This window comes from Eschrichtius robustus, chromosome 1, assembly GCF_028021215.1.
Source record: "Eschrichtius robustus isolate mEscRob2 chromosome 1, mEscRob2.pri, whole genome shotgun sequence".
NCBI lineage: Eukaryota > Metazoa > Chordata > Mammalia > Artiodactyla > Eschrichtiidae > Eschrichtius > Eschrichtius robustus.
The window spans coordinates 63,464,824-63,491,357 of NC_090824.1; the positions used below are offsets into that span (position 1 = coordinate 63,464,824).

The following is a 26,534-nucleotide window of genomic DNA, read 5'->3' on the forward strand; positions in this document are numbered from 1 at the left end:
GTGGCTTCTCTTGTTGCGGAGCACAGGCTCTAGGCGCGCGGGCTTCAGTAGTTGTGGAGCACAGGTTTAGTTGCTCTGCGGCATGTAGGATCTTCCCAGACCAGGGATCGAACCCGTGTCCCCTGCATTGGCAGGCAGATTCTTAACCACTGCGCCACCAGGGAAGTCCCTTAGATTCTTTCTTATCCTTGGTCCCCTCCGGCCTCCTGTAGGGCTGTGGGCTTTAGAGATGCCTCATTTCCCACTACCCCTCATCCTCCCATCTAATTCCCACCTAGGGTTGCCAGATGTAGCAAATAAAAATATAGGATGCCCTATTGTGAATTTTAGATAGGCAGTGAATATTTTTAGTGTAAGTATGTCCCTGCAATACTTGCGACGTGCTTATACAAAAAATTGTCATTTATCTGAAATTCAAATTTAATTGGGAGACCGTATTTTATCTGGCAACTCTACTGTCACCCTGGGGTTATAGGAGGCTCCAGCAGCTGCCTTGTTCCACTTACTAAGAACTCTTAGTTCTGCTTAAGTCCCAGCCCTGAAAGAACCCAAATCTAAATCCCACAATTTCATCAGAGTGGTCTATGTTCCTCTACTCCCAGTCATTCCCACAAGGGTTCCCTTAGATGTTTCTCACTCTGGAAATTCCAAGTTGCTGAAGGATGGGCAAAGTACTCGATCTAGACTCCATTTAGCTTTGCCCTCAAGTATCCCGATAATTTTGACTTTTAGCAAAGATGAGACTCACCATGATGGGCCAGAATTCAGGTGCCTACATAACATACACTTCCTTTCCATGCCTGCTCTAGAATGAAGCTATCAGGGAAAAAGAAATCTAATGTGAACACATATGCATTTTATAGCACCTTAGGACAGTTTTTTAAAAAGCAAGAAACCTGCTAAAGGAACAGGGAAGCAGTAATTATATTTAAGTGCAAACTTGAAGAGAAAAATTCATTTAATGTGAAGAACAAGGCACCTGAGGTGAGGCAGTCCCAGCGGAGCCCTGAGAGAATGAGCTCAGGTTTCTCCTTTGAGATTTTCTCTTTACTGGGTCTGAGAACAGCAGGAGGAAAAGAGAGTATAAATTCAGGAGCATGCCAGAGGGAAGCACAAAGCATTTTAGACATACTTTTCAGTGGCAGAGTCAGTGCCCTTTCAAAGCTTTCATTGTTCATGGCTGGCCGACTTTAAAGATACTCTCAATCCAGGGCACAGGTTTTTAAAGAATTCCTTCTTCCCACTGTGTCTGGGACCTTGAATTAGCTTTTGTCTCACTCAGGTGATCAGAATACAAAAGGCAGCCTAAGTGTTGGGTACCAGCTGCCTCCATTCAGATAATCCCTGAACTCTCCAAGGTCCCATGTCAGTGCGACTGACTCTGAGCAGCCCTAGAATTCCCCTACTCCCAGACAAATGACAGATGCACCTCAATTTACCTCAAGCAGAAATCAGGGTTTTGTTTTGGAATGGTATTAAAGAGTTCAAAAATAATGTAGTTTCCCTAACACAATTTTCTACCCTGATGAGCCACCGTGGAAACGTGGGCCCTTTAAGAGGTTGTCCTGCCTGTTCCCTTCCTCCCATTCTCCCCACTTTCTCTTATGTGGCTAACAAAGTTTCTATATCTACATACCGGATGCTCTACCATTCAGTCTGTCTGAGTTTTTATGAACTACTCTAGTCTAAGTTACAGTGTACAGTAGGAGAAAGACTATTTGACTTGAGAATCAGAAGAGCTGGGTTATGGTTGAAATGTCTCTACTAACTAGCTGTGGGATCCAAGGGAGCCATTGCATCTTCCTGGGTCTATTCCTCCTCTATAAAATGCGACTGTTGGACTTTATGTTCTTCAAGGTTCACTCCTGCTCTGAAGTTCTACGATTCTTTTTGTATCCTCTCCCATCTCTAGAGCAACTTGTGAGGAATTTGCATTAAGCTTTTAGACAAGCTTATTTAACAAATGCTTTCTTTCCTAATTTTCTTAAAACTAGGATAGTTTCTTTAAAAAAAGTTCAGCTCGCTGAAAGCACAGTGTTCTAAGTAGGTAGTTCATGAAATCTAGAAAATAAGCAGATTGGATTTATGAGAGCTTTCCGATTCTCAGCATCTTTCAATGCCCTCAGTTTACCAGGCACTTGTCTGGAGAGCTCCTTCCTCTAGGGGGCAGCAGTGTTGAATCCAACAATGGCGTAAGGAGGTAAAACATCCCCTCCTCTGTTTTTCCTGGATTGTCTCTCTGTGCATAATACACACCTTACTTATATCCATGTACATTGTTTGATATAAATGAAGTCTTTGTTTTTTCATGTAAATAACTTTTTTATGCTAACATACTTTTTTCAGTTACGTTGTCGTAAATGCATCAATTTTAAGTGTTTAGTGTGATGAATTTGACTAATATATACATACACCTATGTCAGCACCACTCAGAACTTTCCATCACCCCCACAAAATTCTCTTGTGCCCTTTTCCTCAGGCAACTAGTATTCTGATTTTTATCACCATAGACTGGTTTTGTCTGCTCTTGAATATCAAATCATATAGTATGTATGAGTAAGGAAAGAACTGTTATGAAGTGTTACAGACACGAATATTTTCAGCTAAAATCAAGATATAAGCTGCCTAGCAAGGGAGTAAAACAGAGAGACAACAACTTACTCACTTTGGTAAAGTAAGTCAAACTTGATAAAATGAAAATAATCTATATACTTTAGAAAGCCCTCATACCAAGTGATGGAATTAATAGTGTTCACAAAATGTTGAATCAGTCTGGAAAAGGCATAATAGGATGAAGAAGAAACAATCATAATCTTCCTCCAACCCAAATCATTGGGTGATAAGTAAAAGTTGCTAATACACCTCTGACATCTGGGCCAGCTCATCAGAGAGGACCACAAGTGATTCAGTGTGGGAAGGAGATAACATGTAGAGGATGAGATGATATCAGAAATGCAGAAAGGGTTTACAAACAACCCGGAGCCCAGGGCCAGATGGATTGGTTCTGCTATTGGTGGACCTGGAAGGGTAGCAAAATGGATACCAGAAGACCCTGTTGCCCAAGTAAGCAGAATAGCTGGCTCAATAGGAGAAAGGTAGGTATCACTCTGCACCAAGTTCCCCAACTTTGGATAAGCCTCAAATCCCAACAAATGTTAGGGGAAAAAATGCAACCGGTTATGAAAAGATATTATATCTTATTTAATTAAAAAATCAATTTATTGATATGCAAACCAACTGGACCAAACAGGACAAACTGGATCAGACAGGACAGAAGCAATGCTCTAAACAAGCATCAACTTAAGAGCTCTGATGCCAACCAGGAGGACACCCAAACACAAGTTTAGCGTGAGGGTAAGAGTCTTTATGTCTTCCGGTGAAGGCAAAGCCATTTGGTTGGCACTTCGTAGGAATATCTTTCCACCAGGTCGTCATCGTAAGGTATGTGCCACGAGTCTCCCGTTGTTTGCACCACGGTGTCATAGATGAGAATATGCTGTTGAATTAAAAAGGGAACCACACATTGAGAACAACACTAAAGGAATACCTAGCCATTTCCCTTTCTCTTCTGACAGCTTCTCAGTTTGCTTCAGAGACGTATTCTCTGTCTTACTTAACAATGGATTTTGAAAGAGCAGCTAACTCTGTGAAGATGAATGCCGGGGGGTGGGGGCCGTAGGGGGCGGGATAAACTAGGAGTTGGGATTGACACATACACACTACTATATGTAAAACAGGTAAACAACAAGGACCTACGGTATAGCACAGGGAACTATACTCAATATTTTGTAATAACCTATAATGGAAAAGAATCTGAAAAAGAATATATATATACACATATATATGTATAACTGAATCACTCTGCTGCATGCTTGAAACTAACAGAACATTGTAAATTAACCATACTTCAATTAAAAAAAAGATGACCCCCTACTATTAGGAGTTCTTTTTGGGGAGGTTTCATTTTTAAGGTTAAGGACTCTCTTAAAAAATTAAAAAAAAAAAAAAATATATATATATTCCTTTTTTTGCCTTTATTGATTTTGTATGTGAAAGAGAAAATTTTCAGATATACAAAAATAAAGAAATAGCACAATGAACTCCCATGTACCTGTCACTCAGCTTCAACCATTATCAATTCATGGCTAATCTTATTTCACCCATTCATCCATACCCCCCACCCAAGATTATATTGAAGTAAATCTCAGATATTATATCATTTCTTCTATAATTCAGTATGTATCTCTGAAAGGTAAGGACTTGTTTTGTAAATATAAGAGGAATATCATTATTATACTTAAGCATTAATAATTCCTTAACATCATCAAATTTCTACTGTTTACATTTTCCCAATTATTATATGTGTGTAACTGTATTTTACAGTTTATTTGTTTGAATAGGAATTGAAATAAGGTTATTACATTGTGACTGGCTGAATTCTCTTGTAATCTAGAGCTTCTCTTTTCAACTCTATTTTTCTTGCAATTTTTTGTTGTTGAGGAAACCAGGTCAGTTGTCCTGTATTGTTTCTCACAGTTGATTTTGCTGACTGTATCTCTGTGGTAATTTGATACCATATTTCCTATAAATGTTGTTTTATATATTTTTTGACCACTGGACCATATTTATCATTGGCTAGTGTATTTTTCTGTAGTAACTCGCCTTTAGATTTTCTCCCTTTGCTTTCACACAGGAGGCATCCTTATACTTACAGGTATTTAAACTAGAATCAAAAAAGAACTCAATTGAGACTGTGCCACAGCAGTGGATTAAACAGGAAAAAGGAGTTATTTAGCAGAAATAGAAGTTATGATGAACCATAAGGAATATGGAATTTTGAGCTATCGGAAATAAATAGGAGAATAAAAAACACATATGAGGATTTGTAATTGATGACATAATTGATGTCACAACTGATGACATTCCAGGTGTTTTCAATATGTCAATTAACATGGGGTTGGCCTATGAAAACTTTGCTCTGGCAGACTCTGTGTTTCTAGGATCTGGGTAATTCCAGATACCAAACTAAAGCTGAGAAAAGTAAAACATTGAGGGACTTCCCGGGTGGTCCGGTGGTTAAGACTCTGTGCTCCCAATGCATAGGGCTAGGGTTCGATCCCTGGTCGGGGAACTAGATCCCGCACGCATGCCGCAACTAAGACCCAGTGCAGCCAAATACATCAATCAATCAATCAATCAATCAATATTTAAAAGTAAAATAAAACATTGAGAACTAGTTGCAACATTCTTTGACTATGCCACATTCTTACTATCTACTTGGCTCTGCTGACATTATGTAGAGAACAGGTAACATACCTGAAAAGTTATTTTTGATCCTGGATGCCTACTAACAATTGCCAGCTGGTGTCCCTGCTGCCACTTAAAGAACAGGCGTTGGGTCTTGGCATCAGGCAGACAGGCCTTGTGGTCCCGCATCAGATCTTTTGTGATAAACTTGCAGTGGTTCCCCGAGTGCAGAGCGGCATACAGAAGGAATGGATCGTCCTCTGAGCTGAGTCGGGCGTAAGAAAGAACACAATCAAGCACACGCCCAAAGAGGCAAAGAATAGCATTCTTCACCATGCTATTTTCTTCTTACTCTACTTTCTTCAGAAGTGTTCTGCTTTCTTAACTGACATGATCTCAGTGATACGTAAGAGCCGCCTGCAAGTCCTAGCTGGTAGACAACACTATCTAGAACACAGACGGAAAGCTAAGGGGAAAGGAATGCTAATGCTAGGGATTCTTAGCAGCTCAACTGGGCTCTTCCACTAGAATGGAGAACTCTAACAGTAATTCTCTCTTCATACTCAAAAGCTGAGTCTCTGTGTTCCCAGGGTGTTTTTCCTATCCGCTTCATCCACCACAGAGCACACCTTTCCCCGTCTCCTTTCCTCACTCGAATTCATAATACCAACAGGGCAGGAAGACAATTTCTTGCAAAAGTAAGGGGCTGACCTCAAAGCTGAAACTGGTTATCCCCAAGCAGCTTCTGGGTAGTCATCCTGATCAGCACCCAAAGGCATCTCCAACGAGAGAAGAGCCAGGAGCGCAAAGCCTCCAATGGGCCCTCAACATCAGCGCTGACCACTTGAATACATGTGCTGTAGAAACAGCGGTGGCTACCTTGGCTCAGGAGATTTGGACAGCAACATGTGATAAGCCTTATGCCTTGATCCAAATGACCCAAAGTGGACCCTTTAAAGTTTACCTTATACTGAAGTATTTCAAGTGAAATGATAAAACAACTGGGATCTGTCTGAAACATCTCCAGGAAAAAGAGAGCGGAAAAGAAAACAGAAAACATGTGGAGGTTGTACGGAGCACGATTAACAAATAATGGCGACCGCTGGAGCGGGGCGACAGTCACGTGGGGATTCACTATACTGTTCTCTCTACTGTATGGCTGAACAGGCTTCTTTGGCACATTAATGGAAAACAGGGTGAATGTTACAAATGTAAATACTCAACTCCAAAGCCATAGAATGTCCCTGAATCAATCTTTACAACTGGGTTTGGAACTTCAGTGTATGCAATAAATACAAGCTCCAAACCAAACATGAGACCAATTTCCAACAGGCTTCTTGGTTATAACACTGCATTTATCCAGTTTTTCCACCTAAGAAAAATAACGATGATGGTGACAGCAACAAACATATATGTCTTCCATGTACTTGGTGCTGTATGATTTGCAAGTATCTTCTCATTTAATCCCCATGAGGGTTGCATATGAAGAAAAGAAAACACAGAGAAGGGAAATGCCTTCCCAGACAGGAAGTGGTAGGGCCATGATCTAAACCTGGGTGTATTCATTCCCAAGCCTGCACTCTTAAGGTTTACCCAGTATTGCCTAAGGTGACTGCATGAAGAGCATTATTATTGTCTTAGAGTCCTGGAGAGATGGAAGCACCCCCCTCCCATGAATAAATAAAAGGACTTAGCTAAAGAAAAATGGGATTTGGTTTGGGATCTGAAGGAGGGGTTAGCTTCCAGCTTTGTGCACTGAGTGCCATTTGACCTTTTTTTTCGGGGGAGGAGGGGAACGCGCTGTGCAGCCTGCAGGATTCTTAGTTCCCCAACCAGGGACTGAACCTGGGCCATGGCAGTGAGTGCCGAGTCCTAACCACTGGACTGCCAGGGAATTCCCCCATTCGACCTTTTTAAGAAGAAATGATTTGGGGAATACTGACAAACCTTGAAGTTATAACATTCAACCTAATGAAACCTAGACTTGGGGCTGAGGTGCGCTCATTATCCGTGCAAAGTCGGAAATAAACCTTTGTCGGCATAAACAGTATGAAAACCTAAATGCATGCTAAAAGTTAATACGTGCTGTTGTGCATCTGTGCTCCTCCTGATTAGCTGCTTTCTTCATACTCTATGGACACTGTATATTTTGTCGCTGACCATCTTTTCCATGTTCCTTTGGCTTCCTGGGAAGCTGTAGCTCATAGCAACATTCCCTTTACATTGAGAATAAAATCCAGAGCCCACGAGGAACTCTGCAATGTGGTCCCTGCCTTTTCTCGGACCTCAGAACTGACTACCTTCCCTCTTGCTGCCCCCAGCCCATCCACACTGGCCTGCCAGCTCTCCTCATTCCTGCCTCAGGCCCTTTTCAACACTTGCTGGTCCCTCTGCCTGGTAGCTTCTTCCCACCACCCTTCCCCCTTTCTCAAATGACTCACTCGTTCCCTTCAGATCTGCCCCCTCCCAAAGGCTTTTTCCACTCCCCTCTGACCTATCCCCGACCTAGTCCCCTTCCAGCTCCTTACTCTGCTTCATTGTCTTCACAGCTTTGATCACTGCCTGGAATTACATTACCTGTTTATTTGTTTACCTGTTTACTGTTAAGTCGCAAGAGGGCAGGGACTTGGTCTTGTTCACTGCTGTTTCTCCAAGAACACAGAAGGTGCTCATATTTGTAAAATATTTGTTAAATGATCTATTTAGGAATTTATGGCATGCATTCTGTGTACTAATCTCATTTTGGGCTAATTTAACTCATTTCTCCTTTAACCTGATTTCCTCGTCTATTTAAGTTTATCCTGCTGTAAAAACTATATTTTTGTAAGCTGTCTCAAATCTTTTTTTTTTTGGAATGAGGCTGAGAATACATATACATACATACATACACACACATGCGCTTTTAAAAATGGCAAAAAATAGGTTAACAAGCAGATGACTGGCCTAGTGTAATTCACTTAATAACTTCAATACCTACATGTTGTCAGCAAAAAAAAAGCTGGCTTGCTTTTGCACCTTTTCCATATCATCCTTCCTCCACCGGGAATTCTGCTTTAACATATGCTTCCGGCCCAGGACCAGCACTTGAAGATTCTGCTTGGCTAGTTGAGAGACCACATCCAAGAGCTAAAAAACACAAAGCCAGTCCCCAAGAGGGTCAAGGGAAGAATCTCAAGTAAGGGGAGTGATTCTTGCAGATGGTAATCTCAATGGTCAAATAGTCTTTTCCGGTAAGAGGTGAGAAAACATTCCTTAAAATAACAGTCCATTTTTGCAAATAAGCATGAGGAAAATGCTCCCTTGTCACAAATTAATGTCTAACACCTGCCCACCAGCCAGGCTACACTGGATAGCTGGGGAGGTTTCTAAGCACAGATTGCGTTCCCTAGAGCCCATGGGGATAGAGGTAGCGGGGCTAAGAAGGATGGGGTTTGGTTCCTACACACTCCCGACCTCGTTTCAACCCAAACAGCTCAGCTTTTGTATACACTGTTTATATACTGGTATTCTGCATAGGCTTCTATTTGAGTAAAGGGTTCTACTTCTTTTTTTTTAAAGTTTGTAAATGGCCAGAATACTGACTTTTCAGTCAACTTTTCCATGTCGTGACTCTGCTGAGACGGCTACCTTTCACTGAAATCCCTTTTTCCTCCCAAAGGTCTGTCAATTTCCATTCTCTAGCCTACTTTCCACTCAGTGAATCTACTGCCCATTCTCTCCACTTTCCACATGTCTTGTGCGCACATGAACTCCTCTCAAAAGTTTAGACTGGGATTTTAGTAAATCTAGTATTTTGGTGAGCTTGCTTACATTCACTCTTTCAGAAGGAAAAGTCCATAGATTACTTTTATGTACAACCTATTAAACTAAGCTATTAATGGATATTACTAAGTATAATATGTAAAAGCTAATGAAAAACTGTAACTTAAGTTATATAATAGTGCATCGGAAGTATAAAAGTTCTGTAATTTATAAAAACTGCTGGGCTGGGACTTCCCTGATGGTGCAGTGGATAAGAATCTGCCTGCCAATGCAGGGGACACTAGTTCGATCCCTGGTCCGGGAAGATCCCACATGCTGCGGAGCAACGAAGCCCATGCGCCACAACTACTGAGCCCACGCACCGCAACCACTGAAGCCCGTGCACCCTAGAGCCCATGCTCTGCAACAAGAGAAGCCACCGCAATGAGAAGCCCGCACACCACAACGAAGAGTAGCCCCTACTTGCCGCAACTAGAGAAAGCCCATGTGCAGCAACGAAGACCCAAGGCAGCCAAAAGGAAATAAATTTAAAAAAAATTTTAATTAAAAAAAAAACACAACTGCTGGGCCTACGAAAATCACAAGTTCAAAGTCACTGAAGAAATCCTTAATTTTCTTGGGTCTTGGTTAGAAAAGGCATTTTCTTTAGTCTAGCTTCCCCTTACTCATAAATTTCTTCCCATGTAGACTTTCAGGATATTATTTAAAATTCTCTAATCAATAAAATTTCATTTATTTATTTGGTCAGTTGTCAAATATTGCTTGAGTACCTGTTATGTCTAATACACATGCAGACTCTCTGTTAGTCTAATAATGAATTAATAAGGGCTGAATTTTTTAATTACTGTTTAATGCTTTGGATTTATGTATTTTTTTGGCCCATCCAACTCCATTACTAATCTTATTATTTTAGGAAACAGTAGTGAGTTTTATTATCACCAATTCTTAGTTCTAGAATTAAAGGACAGAATAGACACAAGTTGGCCACTGAATGTGAGCTGATACTCAAGCAGAGAAGTGTATCAAGACCAGTGTGAGGACTCTGACCCAAAGCTTTACGACCAGTAAAATAAAATTCTTCCCTTCAAAGCTATGAATAATGGCTTCTGTGTCATTCAACAGTTATTTCCCAGGCCTCTCTATGTATAAGGCACATGGTAGGTATCACAGCTTACAAAATTTTGAAAGACATGGCCCCTGCCTTTAGTGAGGGAGTGCCTAATAATTTTCTTACCCAACTATCAAGCCTGGGAAGATGTATATGCTGGCTTTACATATACTGGATGGTTAATAAACATTTTCTGATTAGCTGAAGAATATGCCTACCTCTGTTTTTAATCTATCATAAAAGTAGCTCATTATTGAAAACTTGAAAAATATAGACAAGAAGGTGAAAGAAGAAATCACTCATACCTCACTACCCAAAGACTGCTAACATATTTTTGCCAGTCTATTTATTCTATGCATTTTTACATAATCTTATAAGCCACTATTTTAAAAGTTGGGTTAGTAATTAAAAATAAACATCTGCACTAAAAAAGTTTGGTTCATGGATTCAAACACCCCAAAAGACATTGAGAGTGCATCTCCTTCAAAGTGCATTTATAACATTCCTTTATTAAAGCTATGCTGAGATTACAGATTATTTTCAATGAACCCAGATACAAAATGACAACTGGATTCATTAAGAGGAATGACGATTGCTTTCTAAAAATTCCTATATGAATTCCCACAAAGTTGTAAAGATACAAAAAAAAAAAATCAAACAAAACCAATTTTTGATACTGATTCCATGCATTTGAGAAGACATGGCTTAAAGAAAAACACAATTGGGTCTTCACATCTATACCTTGGTTTAGATAAATAGCCTTGAGTTTACTAATATTAAGTTAAAGGTAGGGGCCCAAGGAAGAGCAGAAAAGGCTTAGCCTGAACTACTCTGAGGCACCATCTTGTGGCTGAGAGGTCTCTACTAGTAGCAGCTCTCTGAAAATGATGCAAACAAGGGAGAATAAAGAGACAGGAAAGAAAGATGAGTGTACGGAATAGAGGCACTTGCCTGAAATTCTGTGGACAATCTAGCTATGAGCCTACTTCCTCTGGGGTAAATTCCAAGGCTGGATCCAGTGGGCTGGGTCAGAGTCATAGGTATACTCAGAATAGTAAAGAAAAAGTAAATTCACCTTAATTCTATGTTAGATCAAAAATAAAATGGGGAGAAATTTCCACTTCTGGGAAGATGGAGTGGATGTACTTTTCCCTATTTCTTCCACCACGTACAACTAAAAACCCCAGATGTTATATATAAAACAAACATAAGACTTTGAAAAGTAGCGACAAAAAGGCAGACTGGCTAGGGACCTTGGGACATGAGGAATGACATGTTACTGACTGCTTTGATTTTCTTTTTGCCTCATATATCCTATACTTGGAGATCAAGAAGCCAGCAAACTGGAAATGCCAATGGATGCAGCCAAAAAACGACCAACAAAGGCCAGTTCTCACTAGCCAAAGGACCAGAAAAGACGCAGTCTAGCAACACAGAAAACCTGCTGAAGTGATAACACCAGGAGACTGTGATGTTATGTGTGTGTGTGTGTGTGTGTATACACATGTAATACCTAGAGCAACCATTAAAAATGCTATACAAAGAGTATACTCAAAAACAGTATGATTAAAAAACAAAACAAAATACCCACTATAGACACATAAAAATGGAATTCTAAAAAAAGTTAAAGTAGCCCACAGGAAGGCAGGAAAAATAAAACAGAAACAGAAAACAGAGATGATAGAAAACAAAAAATAAAATGGCAGGCATAAGCCCTAACATATCAATAATAACATAAAATATAAAGGGTTTTAATACATCAATTAAAAGACAGAGCACATACCAGAATTTTAATCCTTTTTAAGCCTGAATGGTATTCCATTGTGTGTATATACAACATTTTGTTTATCTATTCATGTCGATGGATATTTGGGTTGTTTCCAAAACCTTCCTTCCTGAACTTATCCTGTAATGAATATTCCTATATAGGAGGCATATTGATTATAGCTATCTTGCTGGAAGAACTGGCATAGAACTTCTAATGTCTGTAGACATCAGATCCCAAAGACTTTAGAGTTTTGAAGATCTACAGTCCACACAACTCAGGAAATGTCAGAGACTGCAGAGGGGGAGGTAAAAAGTTAAGAATAGGGAGAGGAAGTTACACTTGCTATTTAGGATTACCCAGAAAAGCTCTTGCTCTCATTGCCCTCTCCCACCTCTCGGGCAGCTTTTCTATTTCCTGAGCATCCCTATGCACTTATTTCTACCACATGGAGCTCTGCCAATTGTATTTTTACCCTAAGCTCAGGAACTACCTTTCAGCAGTTTTATGCCAAAAGTCAGTCACTTATGAGTAATGTCACTTATGAATTTAAAAAAAAAACCCTCTTATGTATTCCTACCAGAGACAAATCAAATTAGAATAGAAGCCAAACCAGAAAACGTTTGCACCAAATATTAAGCCGCAACTTGTTTTTACTCTTCTGGTTTTTGGAGAATCATCCTTTAGACATCTTAAGGAGCAATGTGGGAGGGGAGGCGGGTGAGATCTGATTCCAGCTTAACCTTGAGATACTGAGTACCCAGAGTTCTGGAATCAATTTGGAATTTTAAATATTCTCTAGAATCAGCTGTACTGTGCATTTTGCTCTACTGTGTGGCTCAGATTCTAGACCCCTTAGGCAAGTCCAGAACTGTCCTCACCATCTCTGGGTTCTCCAGGTTGAGAACATCCCAGAGTGAATCTTTTTTTTTTTTTTTCCTTTAGTATTTATTTATTTATTTATTTGCTTGCACCGGGTCTTAGTTGCAGCAGGCGGGCTCCTTAGTTGTGGCTCGCCAGCTCCTTAGTTGCGGCACACGGGCTCCTTAGTTGTGGCATGCAAACTCTTAGTTGTGTCATGCATGTGGGATCTAGTTCCTTGACAAGGGATCAAACCCGGGGCCCCTGCATTGGGAGAATGGAGTCTTATCCACTGCACCACCACGGAAGTCCCCCAGAGTGGATCTTGGCTTCTCTCATCAGGACTGCCCTGAACTCAGGGAAACTCTTCCACATCTCTCTCATTTAAACCTAATCCCTGTTCAGAGTCTCAAGGGGAGGATTGCCTTTTCTAGGATATCGACCATTCTGTACACATGGATATTTGTCACATACTCCTTTATCCTTCCTATGAAGGCCCAGTTTGGTCTTGGATGAACCCTGAAGACGATAAGTCAGACACAAAAGGACGAATATTGTATGATTTCATTTATACGAGTTACCTAGAGTAGTCAAATTCACAGAGACAGAAAATAGAATGGTGGTTGCCAGGGGCCAGAGAAGGGGGAATAAGGAGTTATTGTTTAATGGGTACAGAGTTTCAGTCTGGGAAGATGAAGAAGTTCTGGAGATGGATGACGGGGATTGTTGCACAACAACGTAAAGTACTTAATGCCACTGAATCGTACACTTGAAAATGGTTAAAATGATACATTGTACATTACGTATATTTTACCACAATAAAAAGTTTTATTACAGAAAATTTTAAATATAAATAAAAATAAGCAGAATAGCATGATGTGCCCATCACCCCGTTTCAATAATTATCAGGTCATGGCCAATCCAATTTCATCTCTATCCGCACCTACTTCTGCCTCGGATTATTCTGAAACAAATCCTAGGCATCATATCATTTCAACCGTGAATATGTCAGAATGTATTTCTAAATATAAGGACTCAAAAAAAAAAGCATAATACCATTATCACATCTAAAAAAATTAACAATAATTCCTTAATATCAAATATACAATCAGTATTTATATTTCTCTAGGGTACATACTTTTTAAAAAATCAGCATCTAAAAGAACTCCATAGATCGCGATTGCTTGATTGCAGTTAAAGAAATGCGGAGGCTAGTCTGATGGAAGTTCCCACATTTAGATTTTGCTAACAGCATCCCTGTGGTATCATGTAACATATTCTCTAGTCTTTCTATGTTTCCTATAAATTGGTAGTTAGACCTAGAGACTTGATCAGATTCAAGGGGTTTTTTGGTATGTATGAGTGTGTGTGTGCATGTGTACATTTAAAATTGTGGCCCTGATAAAGTGAAAAGGTCAGTTCATTCATCAAAAATGAACGACAACTTCTCTGTCAGTCACTAGGCAGAGGGTACTGGGGATGCAGATACCGATATAAAGACACATTTACCCCTAGCCTCCAGGAGGTTGCAGTCAAATGACTGAAATGTGATGTAAAAAGTGCTAAGGAGGAGGACAAAGAATGGGTACTTAAATCAGACCGGAGGTAGGGACGGTGGTCAGGGAAGTCGCCACAAAGGAAGCAACGGCTGAGCTGCGTTTTCAGATGAATTAATCCGGGCAAGGAATGGGAGTTTCCAAGGACAAGAAGCAGCACGTTGAAGGTGGGGGCTCTTTATTAGTGCGCTGAATTCAGGGAACCGCCGAGGTGTGGGAGGATGACACAGGGAGTGTGAGATATAAGGCTGGAAATGACTGTAGGGGTCAGATCACAGGGGTCCTTGTAAACCATGATAAGGAATCTTTTACCACCTGAAAGCAGTGGAGAAAAACAAAGGATTTAAACAGGAGCGTGACATGACTACACATTTAGAGAGGTTAAAATTGTGGATTACAAGAAGGCTGGACTAGAATAGGGAGATCAAGTAAGGGGGCTTCTGCAGTAATTCAGCTAACAGATAATGAGAACTGAGGTGCTGGCAGTAAGGATGGAGAGAAGAGAGCCCTCTGTGAGTAAAGCAGAACTGATCAGACTTAGTCATTGACTGAATGTAGGAAACAGGGAGAGGAATAAACCAAAGAAGAGTTGGACAACTGGATGGATGATGGCAGCAAGACAGGGTCTATGAGAGGCGGAGCTCGTGATATCCCCAGGCGGGAGATGGCCAATGGGCAGCCAGTTAGGTGACTCATTTAGGAGAGGGCTTTGAGATAAAATAAAGATTTGGAGCCATCAGGAAACACATATTGGCAGGAGCCATCAGCGAGTGGAAGAGGTCTAACAGACTCAGAAGGAAAGGAGCAGAGGATGAAAACTGAGGAATACTATTACTGAAAAGATAGAGTTATAAGAAAAGCCATTAATGGAAGCTGAGGAATGGCCAGAGAGATAGAATAAAAACCAGGAGACAGTGACCAGTCTCTTCCTGACCAGTCTCTCAGAAAGACTATAAGGAGCATTTCAAGAAGGAAGGAGAGGGCTTCCCTGGTGGCGCAGTGGTTGAGAATCTGCCTGCCAATGCAGGGGACACGGGTTCGAGCCCTGGTCTGGGAAGATCCCACATGCCACGGAGCAACTGGGCCCGTGAGCCACAACTACTGAGCCTGAGCGTCTGGAGCCTCTGCTCCGCAACAAGAGAGGCCGCGATAGTGAGAGGCCCGCGCACCGCGATTAAGAGTGGCCCCCACTCGCCGCAACTGGAGAAAGCCCTCACACAGAAACGAAGACCCAACACAGCCAAAAATAAACATAATAAATAAATAATAAATAAAAATTTAAAAAAAAAAAAAAAGAAGGAAGGAGAGACTAGGCCTCAGCGCTACAGAAACACCAAAACATGGCCTGCACCCCAGAGGCGGCATTTTGATGATGCCATGGGGGGCAGGAGGGTGAATTCGCTTGGTTTCCTAAACTCTATATATAAAGCTGCAGTCTGCTTTGTCCAGAGAGACTGTCTTACAAGCACGGCTCTTTTTTGCTTACCAAAAATCACGATCAATTATGCTTTTCATTTCAGATACTGAGTGGTGTGGCCTCTTTAGAACCTCCAACCTTCCAGAAGCTTCACTGAGCAAGGGGGAGGTTTTGGTTTTGTTGTTTTAAGATGGAAGAGACTTGAGAATGTTTATATTCTGGTCAGAAAAAGTCAACAGCAAGGTAGAGGCTGAAGATACGGGCATAGAAGGGATAATTGCGAGAACAAGGTTCTGAGAAAGGGGGAGATCTAGAGAACAGGTGATGAGAATACCTCTTGCACGGAGGTGAGTTTGAGCACAGTCTCGTTGGTTTGATTGCGTGGTTGGTGCATGTGTGTGTGGTGAATACGTCAACACGTGAGGTCATTCCTCCTGATAGCTTCCATTTTCTGTGTGCCACACGTGAGTCAGTGGCCCAGGGAGACTGGAGGGGGTGGTAGAGGAGGCTTGAGGGCTGCCTGTGGCGCAGATGAGATGCAGCTGGCGTGAGACTGCGGGTGGGAGCCGAGCGGACTGCAGATGTAAAAGCGCAAAAGCCCAGGCGAGGCTGGAGGTGGCAGCAGGGGGGACAATGGGGAGATTTACAGCCCTTTGCATCCTGGCTGCAGTGTGGGATAATGATCGGGATAACAAATGATCGGTTGCCCCTTGCTCCACATAAACATTTGGTCAAAAGGCATTTCCAGGTGGAACCATAATGGAAACAGCAGTCATCTAATATCACTCTCCCTATCTATTTACTATTAAAGATACCAGTCCCAATTGATATTTACATAGTATAAGATCTGTGGTTTGGGGTTCTGGCCTGAGTCAGGAATTCCAAATTCCTATCTCATTTATTTGTTCAGATCTCTTTAATTCTAAAATGTGAATAAGGTGCCCCCCACCCTCCTTAACAGCACTGTCATTTATCAAGTCATCATCAACAAACGTAAAATGTCATCACTCGCAATTTCTATAATGAAAAGATTTTTGGAGAAATGATCTCCAAACCACCTGGGTTTCAGGGCAGGCTCTCTCTGACAATGTCTCTTCCTTTTAATGACTTCAGGAAACACCTAAGGGTCTATTTGATAAGGTGGTCCCGGGGGCTGCATTTTAGTGCTGAAGTCTGTTTCCTTCCTCAACTACCTCTCTCTCCACCTTCTGTCCAACCTCCCTGCCCCCCTTTAATGAATCAGCGGGGGAACTGTGAGAAGCTCTACTTATCTTAGCCTTAGGCGCAGCCCCCCAATTCTCTTCTGCTGTTAGAGCCCAGCACTCCGTGGACACTGCACCCAGTGTCATTCCCTGGCAGCTTCTGCTGCTGCTATTTGATGTGTGAAATGAATGTCAGTTGCTCTCAGGAACCAAGGAAAGTTTGAAGATTCTTGCACTCAGCCCTGGATAGTTTTCTTTAAAGGATCTGATATAGAACGGGAGCCTGATTAAAGTAGAAATTATTCTCCCTGGAAACAGTTAGAAGCTGTTATAGGTGCAAATTGCAACCAGGTAGCATGTTTGAGGAGCAAGGCCTCATGCACGCAATGGGTCTAAGCTTTTGGAGGCCTCACTTTTCTCAGATAAAACCATGCAAGTGCTCACACCAAGGAGGACATGAGGTGATTTCATCTTTGACCTACCCCCTCTTTACACACACACACACACACACACACAACCTGTAGTTTAGCACCTGAGCTGGGGAAGGAAAGCAGATTAATTTTAAACAGAATGTTGACATTAAAGAGACTATTTTGAGTTATTTGTAAGTGGAGAAACTTAAAATTCCATAAAAAATCAAAGAGAAATTCTTAAAACAACCACAAATAGCCTGCATATTGTTCCAACATAAAAAGATACCGATTACACACCAGTTACACACTGGTTGTTTGGAATCCTAAAGCCAGGAAACACATGTCCACTTTTTATGCTATTGCTTCACTAAAGACAACCTCATGGCAACATGGGGCGTGAACTAGGATGGATGGTCCGTGGGGGTTTCCTATTTGAGTCTGGGTGTCTTTCAGGATATGATGGTGTTAAGTCAAAGGCAGAAAAGAGAAAGTAAGAAAAGAAAATAAAGACTCTTTGGATCATTTTCTTTCATGCATTAATTAATTTTGACAATTGTTTCCTACAAACTAAGACAAAATGAAACCACTTCAGGGCACAATGACTGATGAACTCTATGGAGGCAGTGTTGTCAAACTCAGAAGACCACAAACACAGTGTTTGTAACTGATGCACCGTGCATTCCACAAAGTTTACAGCAGAAGAAACAAGGGAAGTCATAACTTATACCAGAACAATGGAGTTTTCTACTTGTTTCTATGTTCCTACAGTCTGCAGGTAAGCTAATATCCAGTTTCATTCTCTTGTCTTTGTTCCTTTCACTTTTCTCTTGAACTATGTTTTGGAACGAGAATCCCTGTCTTAGAAATAGTCCTTGAGTGAATGCTGAATTCACCATTTTTCTGTGTACCTCTGGAAATGCCACCGAGGAGGAGAGTGCAGGAAACTCACCAAGGTTGTGGCTCAAGGCTCTCACCATGTTTTCATCTGCCAGCTACTCACTGGTAGTTCTACGTTTGAGAGTTACTGCTGCTTGCCAGAGAGAGTGGAAGGGAGAAATATCACTCTTTACTTAAAGAAGGTCAATGATATTTCTTTGCTGAACTGTTCAAGCGCTGTATACCATGTAAGATCCAGATGAGCATTTAATGAGGATAGCAGTATTGGAAGAAGGTGAGAAAAGGAAGTGTTTTAGAGAAGCAGCAGAAGCTGGGGTGAGGAGAGAGGGAAGCTTTCACTGGGTGGTATTCAAGGAGTGGAAATTTCATAAGCCTGGTGGCATAGTTCCAGAGAAGAGAGGCTGACACTGAGCTGGAGTCCTGCTCCCACCTCTGGGACCATGTGCTTTAAGCACAGGTTTAAAACTCTGATGACTGACTGAGTCTATAAAGCTCTTTGAATCTCTTGGAAGAAAGTATATACACAAAATACTACTATTTTATTATGATGTCATAAATGATCCCACTGGTTTATATGAGACTCACCATGTCCTATATCCTGCTTTCGTTAGTCATTGATATTTTAGGGAGATTTCAATGATCTCATGTTGTCTTTAGTCAATGAAACAATTCTACTGAGGAAGAGAAATGCCCTTCCTGCCTTGGGAACATCCTGTCAAGTGTGGGATGTGTTTCCTGCCTGCCATGTCTTCTCCGATGCCATTAGTGCCCACACAGTTATCCAGCCTTTCAGAAAATGATTAAACATTTTCTAAATGTTTAGAACATTTAGCTGGATGGATTTCCCCAGCGAGCTGAGAGTCAGAGCTGTCTAGAAGACAGCAGATTTGGCTCCTGACTCACAGTGTGACTTTTCTCCAAACATTTACATGCATTCTTTGGCCTTTTTAGTTTTTCTGTAAAATATCTGTGTTTCCTTGATCATTGTGAGGCAGGAAAGGATAGCATTTTGAAGATTGAAAACTAATTTCAGGAAGATTAAATTAACTTATTCTGATGCATACTAATTTCCACTTTTAAAAGTTAATTAAAAACTTCTCCTAGGGTTCTAGATCCCGTCCATGTACAGGGAATAATTTGCTCACACTGGGAAAGTATGTAAACACTTTCAGGCTCATAAGCCACCATTTAATGACTAAAAGAGAAAGAATATGATAAGTAGGGCTCTGGAGGACTGAAATTTTGTGTAGCTTCTCCATGGCTGCACTGCTTCACACAGCTTTTGTCTTGGTACAGAGCCATACAAAATTGTACATTATGGCAATTTGCTTTGTTTTCTGGAACAACCCTATCAGTTCAAAACATATAAAACACTTAGGTATATAAAAGATACCTTGGACATCTCCAGTTAATGTTCCAAGCTGTCTATCTGTACAGTAGAAGGGTTTACACAGTAAAACGAAACTAATAGAGACATAAAAGAGACTTTTCCAATTTATATCTACTATTTAATAGCATAGTGATTAAGTAATAAAATAGTAATAGTAATTAAGAGCACAAGCTTTAGCGTCCAGCTGCCTGGGTTCAAATTCTGGTTCTACGAGGTCAGAGCTGTGTGACCTCTGTTACATTTCCTCTTGAGCCTCTGTTTCAACATTGGTAAAATGGAGATACAAATTGGCTTATTATGAAGATTAATTTCAATGCATGTAGATACAAAGCACATGGAAAAGTATTCAATAAATATTAGCTATTATTAGACAGTACAGTCTGGATTAGTAAATTTAGACCTCCCAAGCCCTACTGATCCCCCCAAACATCCCCCCCTCCAAAAAAAACAACACAAAAGGAAAAGGAAAGGAAAAAGAATAAAATTTAAAAAGAGAAAGAAAAGAGAGATTCTTTTGGTATTATCACAGACTTGGGTGATTTTTGTGTTAATCTCTCAACATGTTAAGAGTAGAACATAAACTTTCAGGTTTAGAAAGCAAAAAGAACATGTGCATCTAACCTTAATCCCACTTGAAACTCCCAATAAAACTATAATACAGAATCTTTCTAAAATGACAAACCCACAGAAACGTGGAGAGTAAGAGGGGAGACAACATCAGTAAAATCTGGAAGCTGGAAAGCAGACGGACAAGTGGTAACCGACCTTGCAGATCCAACGGAGTCAAATCTGAAGATGGGTCAGCTAAGATCCAACCAAACCTCTCAAGACTCCAGAACTAGAAGCAAAGGAGTGAGGCTAAATGGGGGTGTGTGGTTAACTAAGGAGAATCGGTAAAAGCTGCTGAAGAAAATTTAGATTCCTAGATTTGTGTGCCCCCGCCCCCATCCATATTGCCCCTGCTGGGGTGGGGGAGGGAAGTCTGAAGATTCATTACGTGGATGTGGTAAGTCAGAGGAAATCTAGCCTGGCATACCAAGCACATGTGACACTGTGATCACCATACTGAAAGTAGAGATTAAGTGAATGCATGCATATTGAAAGCAAAATGCAGAGAAACTCAGATTTTCCCCCCCTAATTGGCTCTCAGAACGCTGGCAGGAAGGCCTTTACCCTGCAGTCAAAGGACTGAAAACTCTCCTTTGGGGAATATGACCAGTGAAAAAGGAAAAAAACCCTAAAGCTTCTGATTATTGGGAATTCCCCAACAAATGACCCACCCAGTTCACCCGGCTGGTGAAGTCAACCGCAAGCCCCACCTACACAGTCAGAGCTTCCAATCAGCTCTTTAGATCATCTTTAACCATAAGCAGACAGCAAAGAATTATCAGACAGCTGTGGAGAGACTGCAAAATGTAAGACTCTAAAAGAACTAAAGAAAACAAAAACCTGAAAAAGCAAAGACTATAAAAGGAGAAGGCAAAACCCCCACAAAAACCTCTCATAAAAATCGTATGAGGGAGACCTTCAAGATGGCGGAGGAGTAAGACCTGGAGATCGCCTTCCTCCCCACAAATGCATCAGAAATACATCTACATGTGGAACAACTCCTACAGAACACCTACTGAACACGGGCAGAAGACCTCAGACTTCCTAAAAGGGTCTTCGTGCTCTGGCTGCGTGTCAGGCCTCTGCCTCTGAGAAGGGAGAGCCGAGTGCAGGACATTGGTCCACCAGAGACCTCCCAGCTCCACATAATATGAAACAGCGAAAGCGCTCCCAGAGATCTCCATCTCAACACTAGGACTCAGCTCCACTCAATGACGGGCAAGCTCCAGAGCTGGACACTCTATGCCAAACAACTAGCAAGACAGGAACACAACTGCACCCATTAGCAGAGAGGCTGCCTAAAATCATAATAAGGTCACAGACACCCAAAACACACCACCAGATGCGGTCCTGCCCAACAGAAAGACAAGATCCAGCCTCATCCACCAGAACACAGGCACTAGTCCCCTCCACCAGGAAGCCTACACAACCCACTGAACCAACCTTAGCCACTGGGAGCAGACACCAAAAACAACGGGAATTACAAACCTGCAGACTGCGAAAAGGAAACCCCAAACACAGTAAGTGAGGCAAAATGAGAAGACAGAGAAACACACAGCAGATGAAGGAGCAAGGTAAAAACCCACCAGACCAAACAAATGAAGATGAAATAGGCAGTCTACCTGAAACAGAACTCAGAGTAATGATAGTAAAGATGATCCAAAATCTTGGAAACAGAATGGAGAAAATACAAGACACATTTAACAAGGACCTAGAAGAACTAAAGAGCAAACAAACAATGATGAACAACACAATAAATGAAATTAAAAATTCTCTAGAAGGAATCAATAGCAGAATAACTGAGCCAGAGGAACGGATAAGTGACCTGGAAGATAAAATAGTGGAAATAATTACCATAGAGCAGAACAAAGAAAAAAGAATGAAAAGAATTGAGGACAGTCACAGAGACCTCTGGGACAACATTAGATGCACCAACATTCGAATTATAGGGGTCCCAGAGGAAGAGAAAAAGAAAAGGACTGAGAAAATATTTGAAGAGATTATAGTTGAAAACTTCCCTAATATGGGAAAGGAAACAGTCAATCAAGTCCAGGAAGTGCAGAGAGTCCCATACAGGATAAATCCAAGAAGAAACACACCAAGACACATATTAATCAAACTATAAAAAATTAAATACAAAGAAAAAATATTAAAAGCAGCAAGGGAAAAACAACAAATAACATATAAGGGAATCCTCATAAGGTTAACAGCTGATCTTTCCGCAGAGACTCTGCAAGCCAGAAGGGAGTGGCAGGACATATTTAAAGTAATGAAAGGGAAAAACCTACAACCAAGATAACCCTACCCAGCAAGGACCTCACTCAGATTTGATGGAGAAATTAAAACCTTTACAGACAAGCAAAAGCTAAGAGAATTCAGCACCACCAAAGCAGCTTTACAGCAAATGCTAAAGGAACTTCTCTAGGCAGGAAACACAAGAGAAGGAAAAGACCTACAATAACAAACCCAAAACAATTAAGAAAATGGTAATAGGAACATACATATTGATAACTACCTTAAATGTAAATGGATTAAATGCTCCAACCAAAAGACACAGACTGGCTGAATGGATACAAAAACAAGACCGGTATATGTGCTGTCTACAAGAGACCCATTTCAGACCTAGGGACACATACAGACTGCAAGTGAGGGGATGGAAAAAGATATTCCATGCAAATGGAAATCAAAAGAAAGCTGGAGTAGCAATTCTCATACCGGGCAAAATAGACTTTAAAATAAAGACTATTACAACAGACAAAGAAGGACACTACATAATGATCAAGGGATCAATCCAAGAAGAAGATATAACAATTGTAAATATTTATGCACCCAACATAGGAGCACCTCAATACATAAGGCAAATGCTAACAGCCATAAAAGGGGAAATTGACAGTAACACAATCATAGTAGGGGACTTTAACACCCCACTTTCACCAATGGACAGATCATCCAAAATGAAAATAAATAAGGAAACACAAGCTTTAAACAATACATTAAACAAGATAGGCTTAATTGATATTTATAGGACATTCCATCAAAAAACAACAGAATACACTTTCTTCTCAAGTGCTCATGGAACATTCTCCAGGATAGATCATATCTTGGGTCACAAATCAAGCCTTGGTAAATTTAAGAAAATTGAAATCATATCAAGTATCTTTTCCGACCACAACTCTATGAGACTAGATATCAATTACGGGAAAAAATCTGTAAAAAATACAAACACATGGAGCTAAACAATACACTATTAAAAAACCAAGAGATCACTGAAGAAATCAAAGAGGAAATCAAAACACACCTAGAAACAAATGACAATGAAAACGTGACGATCCAAAAACTATGGGATGCAGCAAAAGCAGTTCTAAGAAGGAAGTTTATAGCAATAAAATCCTACCTCAAGAAACAAGAAACATCTTAAATAAACAACCTAACCTTACACCTAAAGCAATTAGAGAAAGAAGAACAAAAAACCCCCAAAGTTAGCAGAAGGAAAGAAATCATAAAGAGCAGATCAGAAATAAATAAATGAAAAAGAAATGAAGGAAACAATAGCAAAGGTCAATAAAACTAAAAGCTGGTCTTTGACAAGATAAACAAAATTGATAAACCATTAGCCAGACTCATCAAGAAAAAAAGGGAGAAGACTCAAATCAATAGAATTAGAAATGAAAAAGGAGAATAATAAATGACACTGCAGAAATACAAAGGATCATGAGGGATTACTACAAGCAACTATATGCCGATAAAATGGACAACCTGGAAGAAATGGACAGATTCTTAGGAAAGCACAACCTTCCGAGACTGAACCAGGAAGAAACAGAAAATATTAAAAAAAAAAGTCTGTTTCTGAATACAATATGTTATCTCATAGGATTTTTTTTTAATATCTTTATTGGAGTATAATTGCTTTACAATGGTGTGTTAGTTCCTGCTTTATAACAAAGTGAATCAGGTATACATATACATATATCCCCGTATCTCCTCCCTCTTGCATCTCCCTCCCACCCTCCCTATCCCACCCCTCTAGGTGGTCACAAAGCACCAAGCTGATCTCCCTGTGCTATGTGGCTGCTACTCACTAGCTATCTTTTTTTTTTAATATTATTTTATTATTTTTTAAAATTAATTAATTAATTTATTTTTGGCTGTGTTGGGTCTTCGTTTCTGTGCGAGGGCTTTCTCTAGTTGTGGCAAGCGGGGGCCACTCTTCATCGCGGTGCGTGGGCCTCTATCACGGCCTCTCTTGTTGCGGAGCACAGGCTCCAGACGCGCAGGCTCAGTAGTTGTCGCTCACGGGCCTAGTTGCTCCGCAGCATGTGGGATCTTCCCAGACTAGGGCTCGAACCCGTGTCCCCTGCATTAGCAGGCAGATTCTCAACCACTACACCACCAGGGAAGCCCCTAGCTATCTATTTTACATTTGGTAGTGTATATATGTCCATGCCACTCTCTCACTTTGTCCCAGCTTACCCTTCCCCCTCCCCATGTCCTCAAGTCCATTCTCTAGTAGGTCTGCGTCTTTATTCCCATCTTGCCCCTAGGTTCTTCATGACCTTTTTTTTTTTTTTCCTTAGATTCCATATATATGTGTTAGCATACGGTATTTGTTTTTCTCTTTCTGACTTATTTCACTCTGTACGACAGACTCTAGGTCCATCCACCTCACTACAAATAACTCAATTTCGTTTCTTTCTATGGCTGAGTCATATTCCATTGTATATATGTGCCACATCTTCTTTATCCATTCATCTGTCGATGGACACTTAGGTTGCTTCCATGTCCTGGCTATTGTAAATAGAGCTGCAATGAACACTGTGGTACATGACTCTTTTTGAATTATGGTTTTCTCAGGGTATATGTCCAGTAGTGGGATTGCTGGGTCATATGGTAGTTCTATTTTTAGTTTTTTAAGGAACCTCCATACTGTTCTCCATAGTGGCTGTATCAATTTACATTCCCACCAACAGTGCAAGAGGGTTTCCTGTTCTCCACACCCTCTCCAGCACTTATTGTTTGTAGATTTTTTGGTGATGGCCATTCTGACCGGTGTGAGATGATATCTCACTGTAGTTTTGATTTGCATTTCTCTAATGATTAATGATGTTGAGCATTCTTTCATGTGTTTGTTGGCAATCTGTATATCTTCTTTGGAGAAACGTCTGTTTAGGTCTTCGGCCCATTTTTGGATTGCGTTGTTTGTTTTTTTGATATTGAGCTGCCTGAGCTGCTTGTAAATTTTGGAGATCAATCCTTTGTCAGTTGCTTCGTTTGCAAATATTTTCTCCCATTCTGAGGGCTGTCTTTTCGTCTTGTTTATGGTTTCCTTTGCTGTGCAAAAGCTTTTAAGTTTCATTATGTCCCATTTGTTTATGTTTGTTTTTATTTCCATTTCTCTAGGAGGTGGATCAAAAAGGATCTTGCTGTGATTTACGCCATAGAGTGTTCTGCCAATGTTTTCCTCTAAGAGTTTGATAGTGTCTGGCCTTACATTTAGGTCTTTAATCCATTTTGAGTTTATTTTTGTGTATGGTGTTAGGGAGTGTTCTAATTTCATTCTTTTACATGTAGCTGTCCAGTTTTCCCAGCACCACTTATTGAAGAGGCTGTCTTTTCTCCATTGTATATTCTTGCCTCCTTTATCAAAGATAGGGTGACCATATGTGCAAGGGTTTATCTCTGGGCTTTCTATCCTGTTCCATTGATGTATATTTCTGTTTTTGTGCCAGTACCATACTGTCTTGATTACTGTAGCTGTGTAGTATAGTCTGAAGTCAGGGAGGCTGATTCCTCCAGCTCCGTTTTTCTTTGTCAAGATTGCTTTGGCTATTCGGGGTCTTTTGTGAGAAACAGACTTTTTTAAGAGGAAGAGAATAAAGAAAAGCCCTTGAGAATTAAAACATGACTGCCATCATGAATAATAATAATTATAAAAACAAATAATAGGAAGAGAACACTGAGGAAGCCTCCCAGGAAAGGAGCAAAGAGATAAGAAATAAGAAATTTAGAGGACTAGTCTGGGAGGTCTGACATCTGAGTAACAGAGAGTGAGAGAGAACAGGGAAAACAGACGGAAGGAGTCATCAATGAAATAAACAAAGAACACTTCCCCAGAAAGATAGTAGTTTCTAGAATGAAATAGTCCATTGCATATCCAACTTAATGGATGGCAAACAGACAATACTAAGTTGTTCTATAAAATTTTAGAACACCAGAGACAACGAGATGATTCTAAAAGCTTCCAGAGGGGGAAAAAAAAAGCAGACCACACAGAAAAGATCAGGATTCAGAACGTCTTCAGACTTCAAGG

General features: G+C 40.7%; 1 protein-coding gene across 3 annotated transcripts in view; it reads right to left on the reverse strand.

The window, feature by feature from the left end:
- Positions 1-3,232: 3,232 nt before the first annotated feature.
- Positions 3,233-26,534, reverse strand: part of PRORP (protein only RNase P catalytic subunit) — a 128,339-nt gene continuing 105,037 nt past the window's right edge. For all 3 annotated transcript variants that reach the window (XM_068546114.1, XM_068546123.1, XM_068546134.1), the window contains 3 exons: positions 8,225-8,373; positions 5,317-5,512; positions 3,233-3,496 (listed from right to left, as the gene is read on the reverse strand). In XM_068546114.1, coding sequence (XP_068402215.1) covers positions 3,365-3,496; positions 5,317-5,512; positions 8,225-8,373 — 477 coding nt within the window. In that variant the 3' untranslated portion in view covers positions 3,233-3,364. The remainder of the gene's footprint in view (positions 3,497-5,316; positions 5,513-8,224; positions 8,374-26,534) is intronic.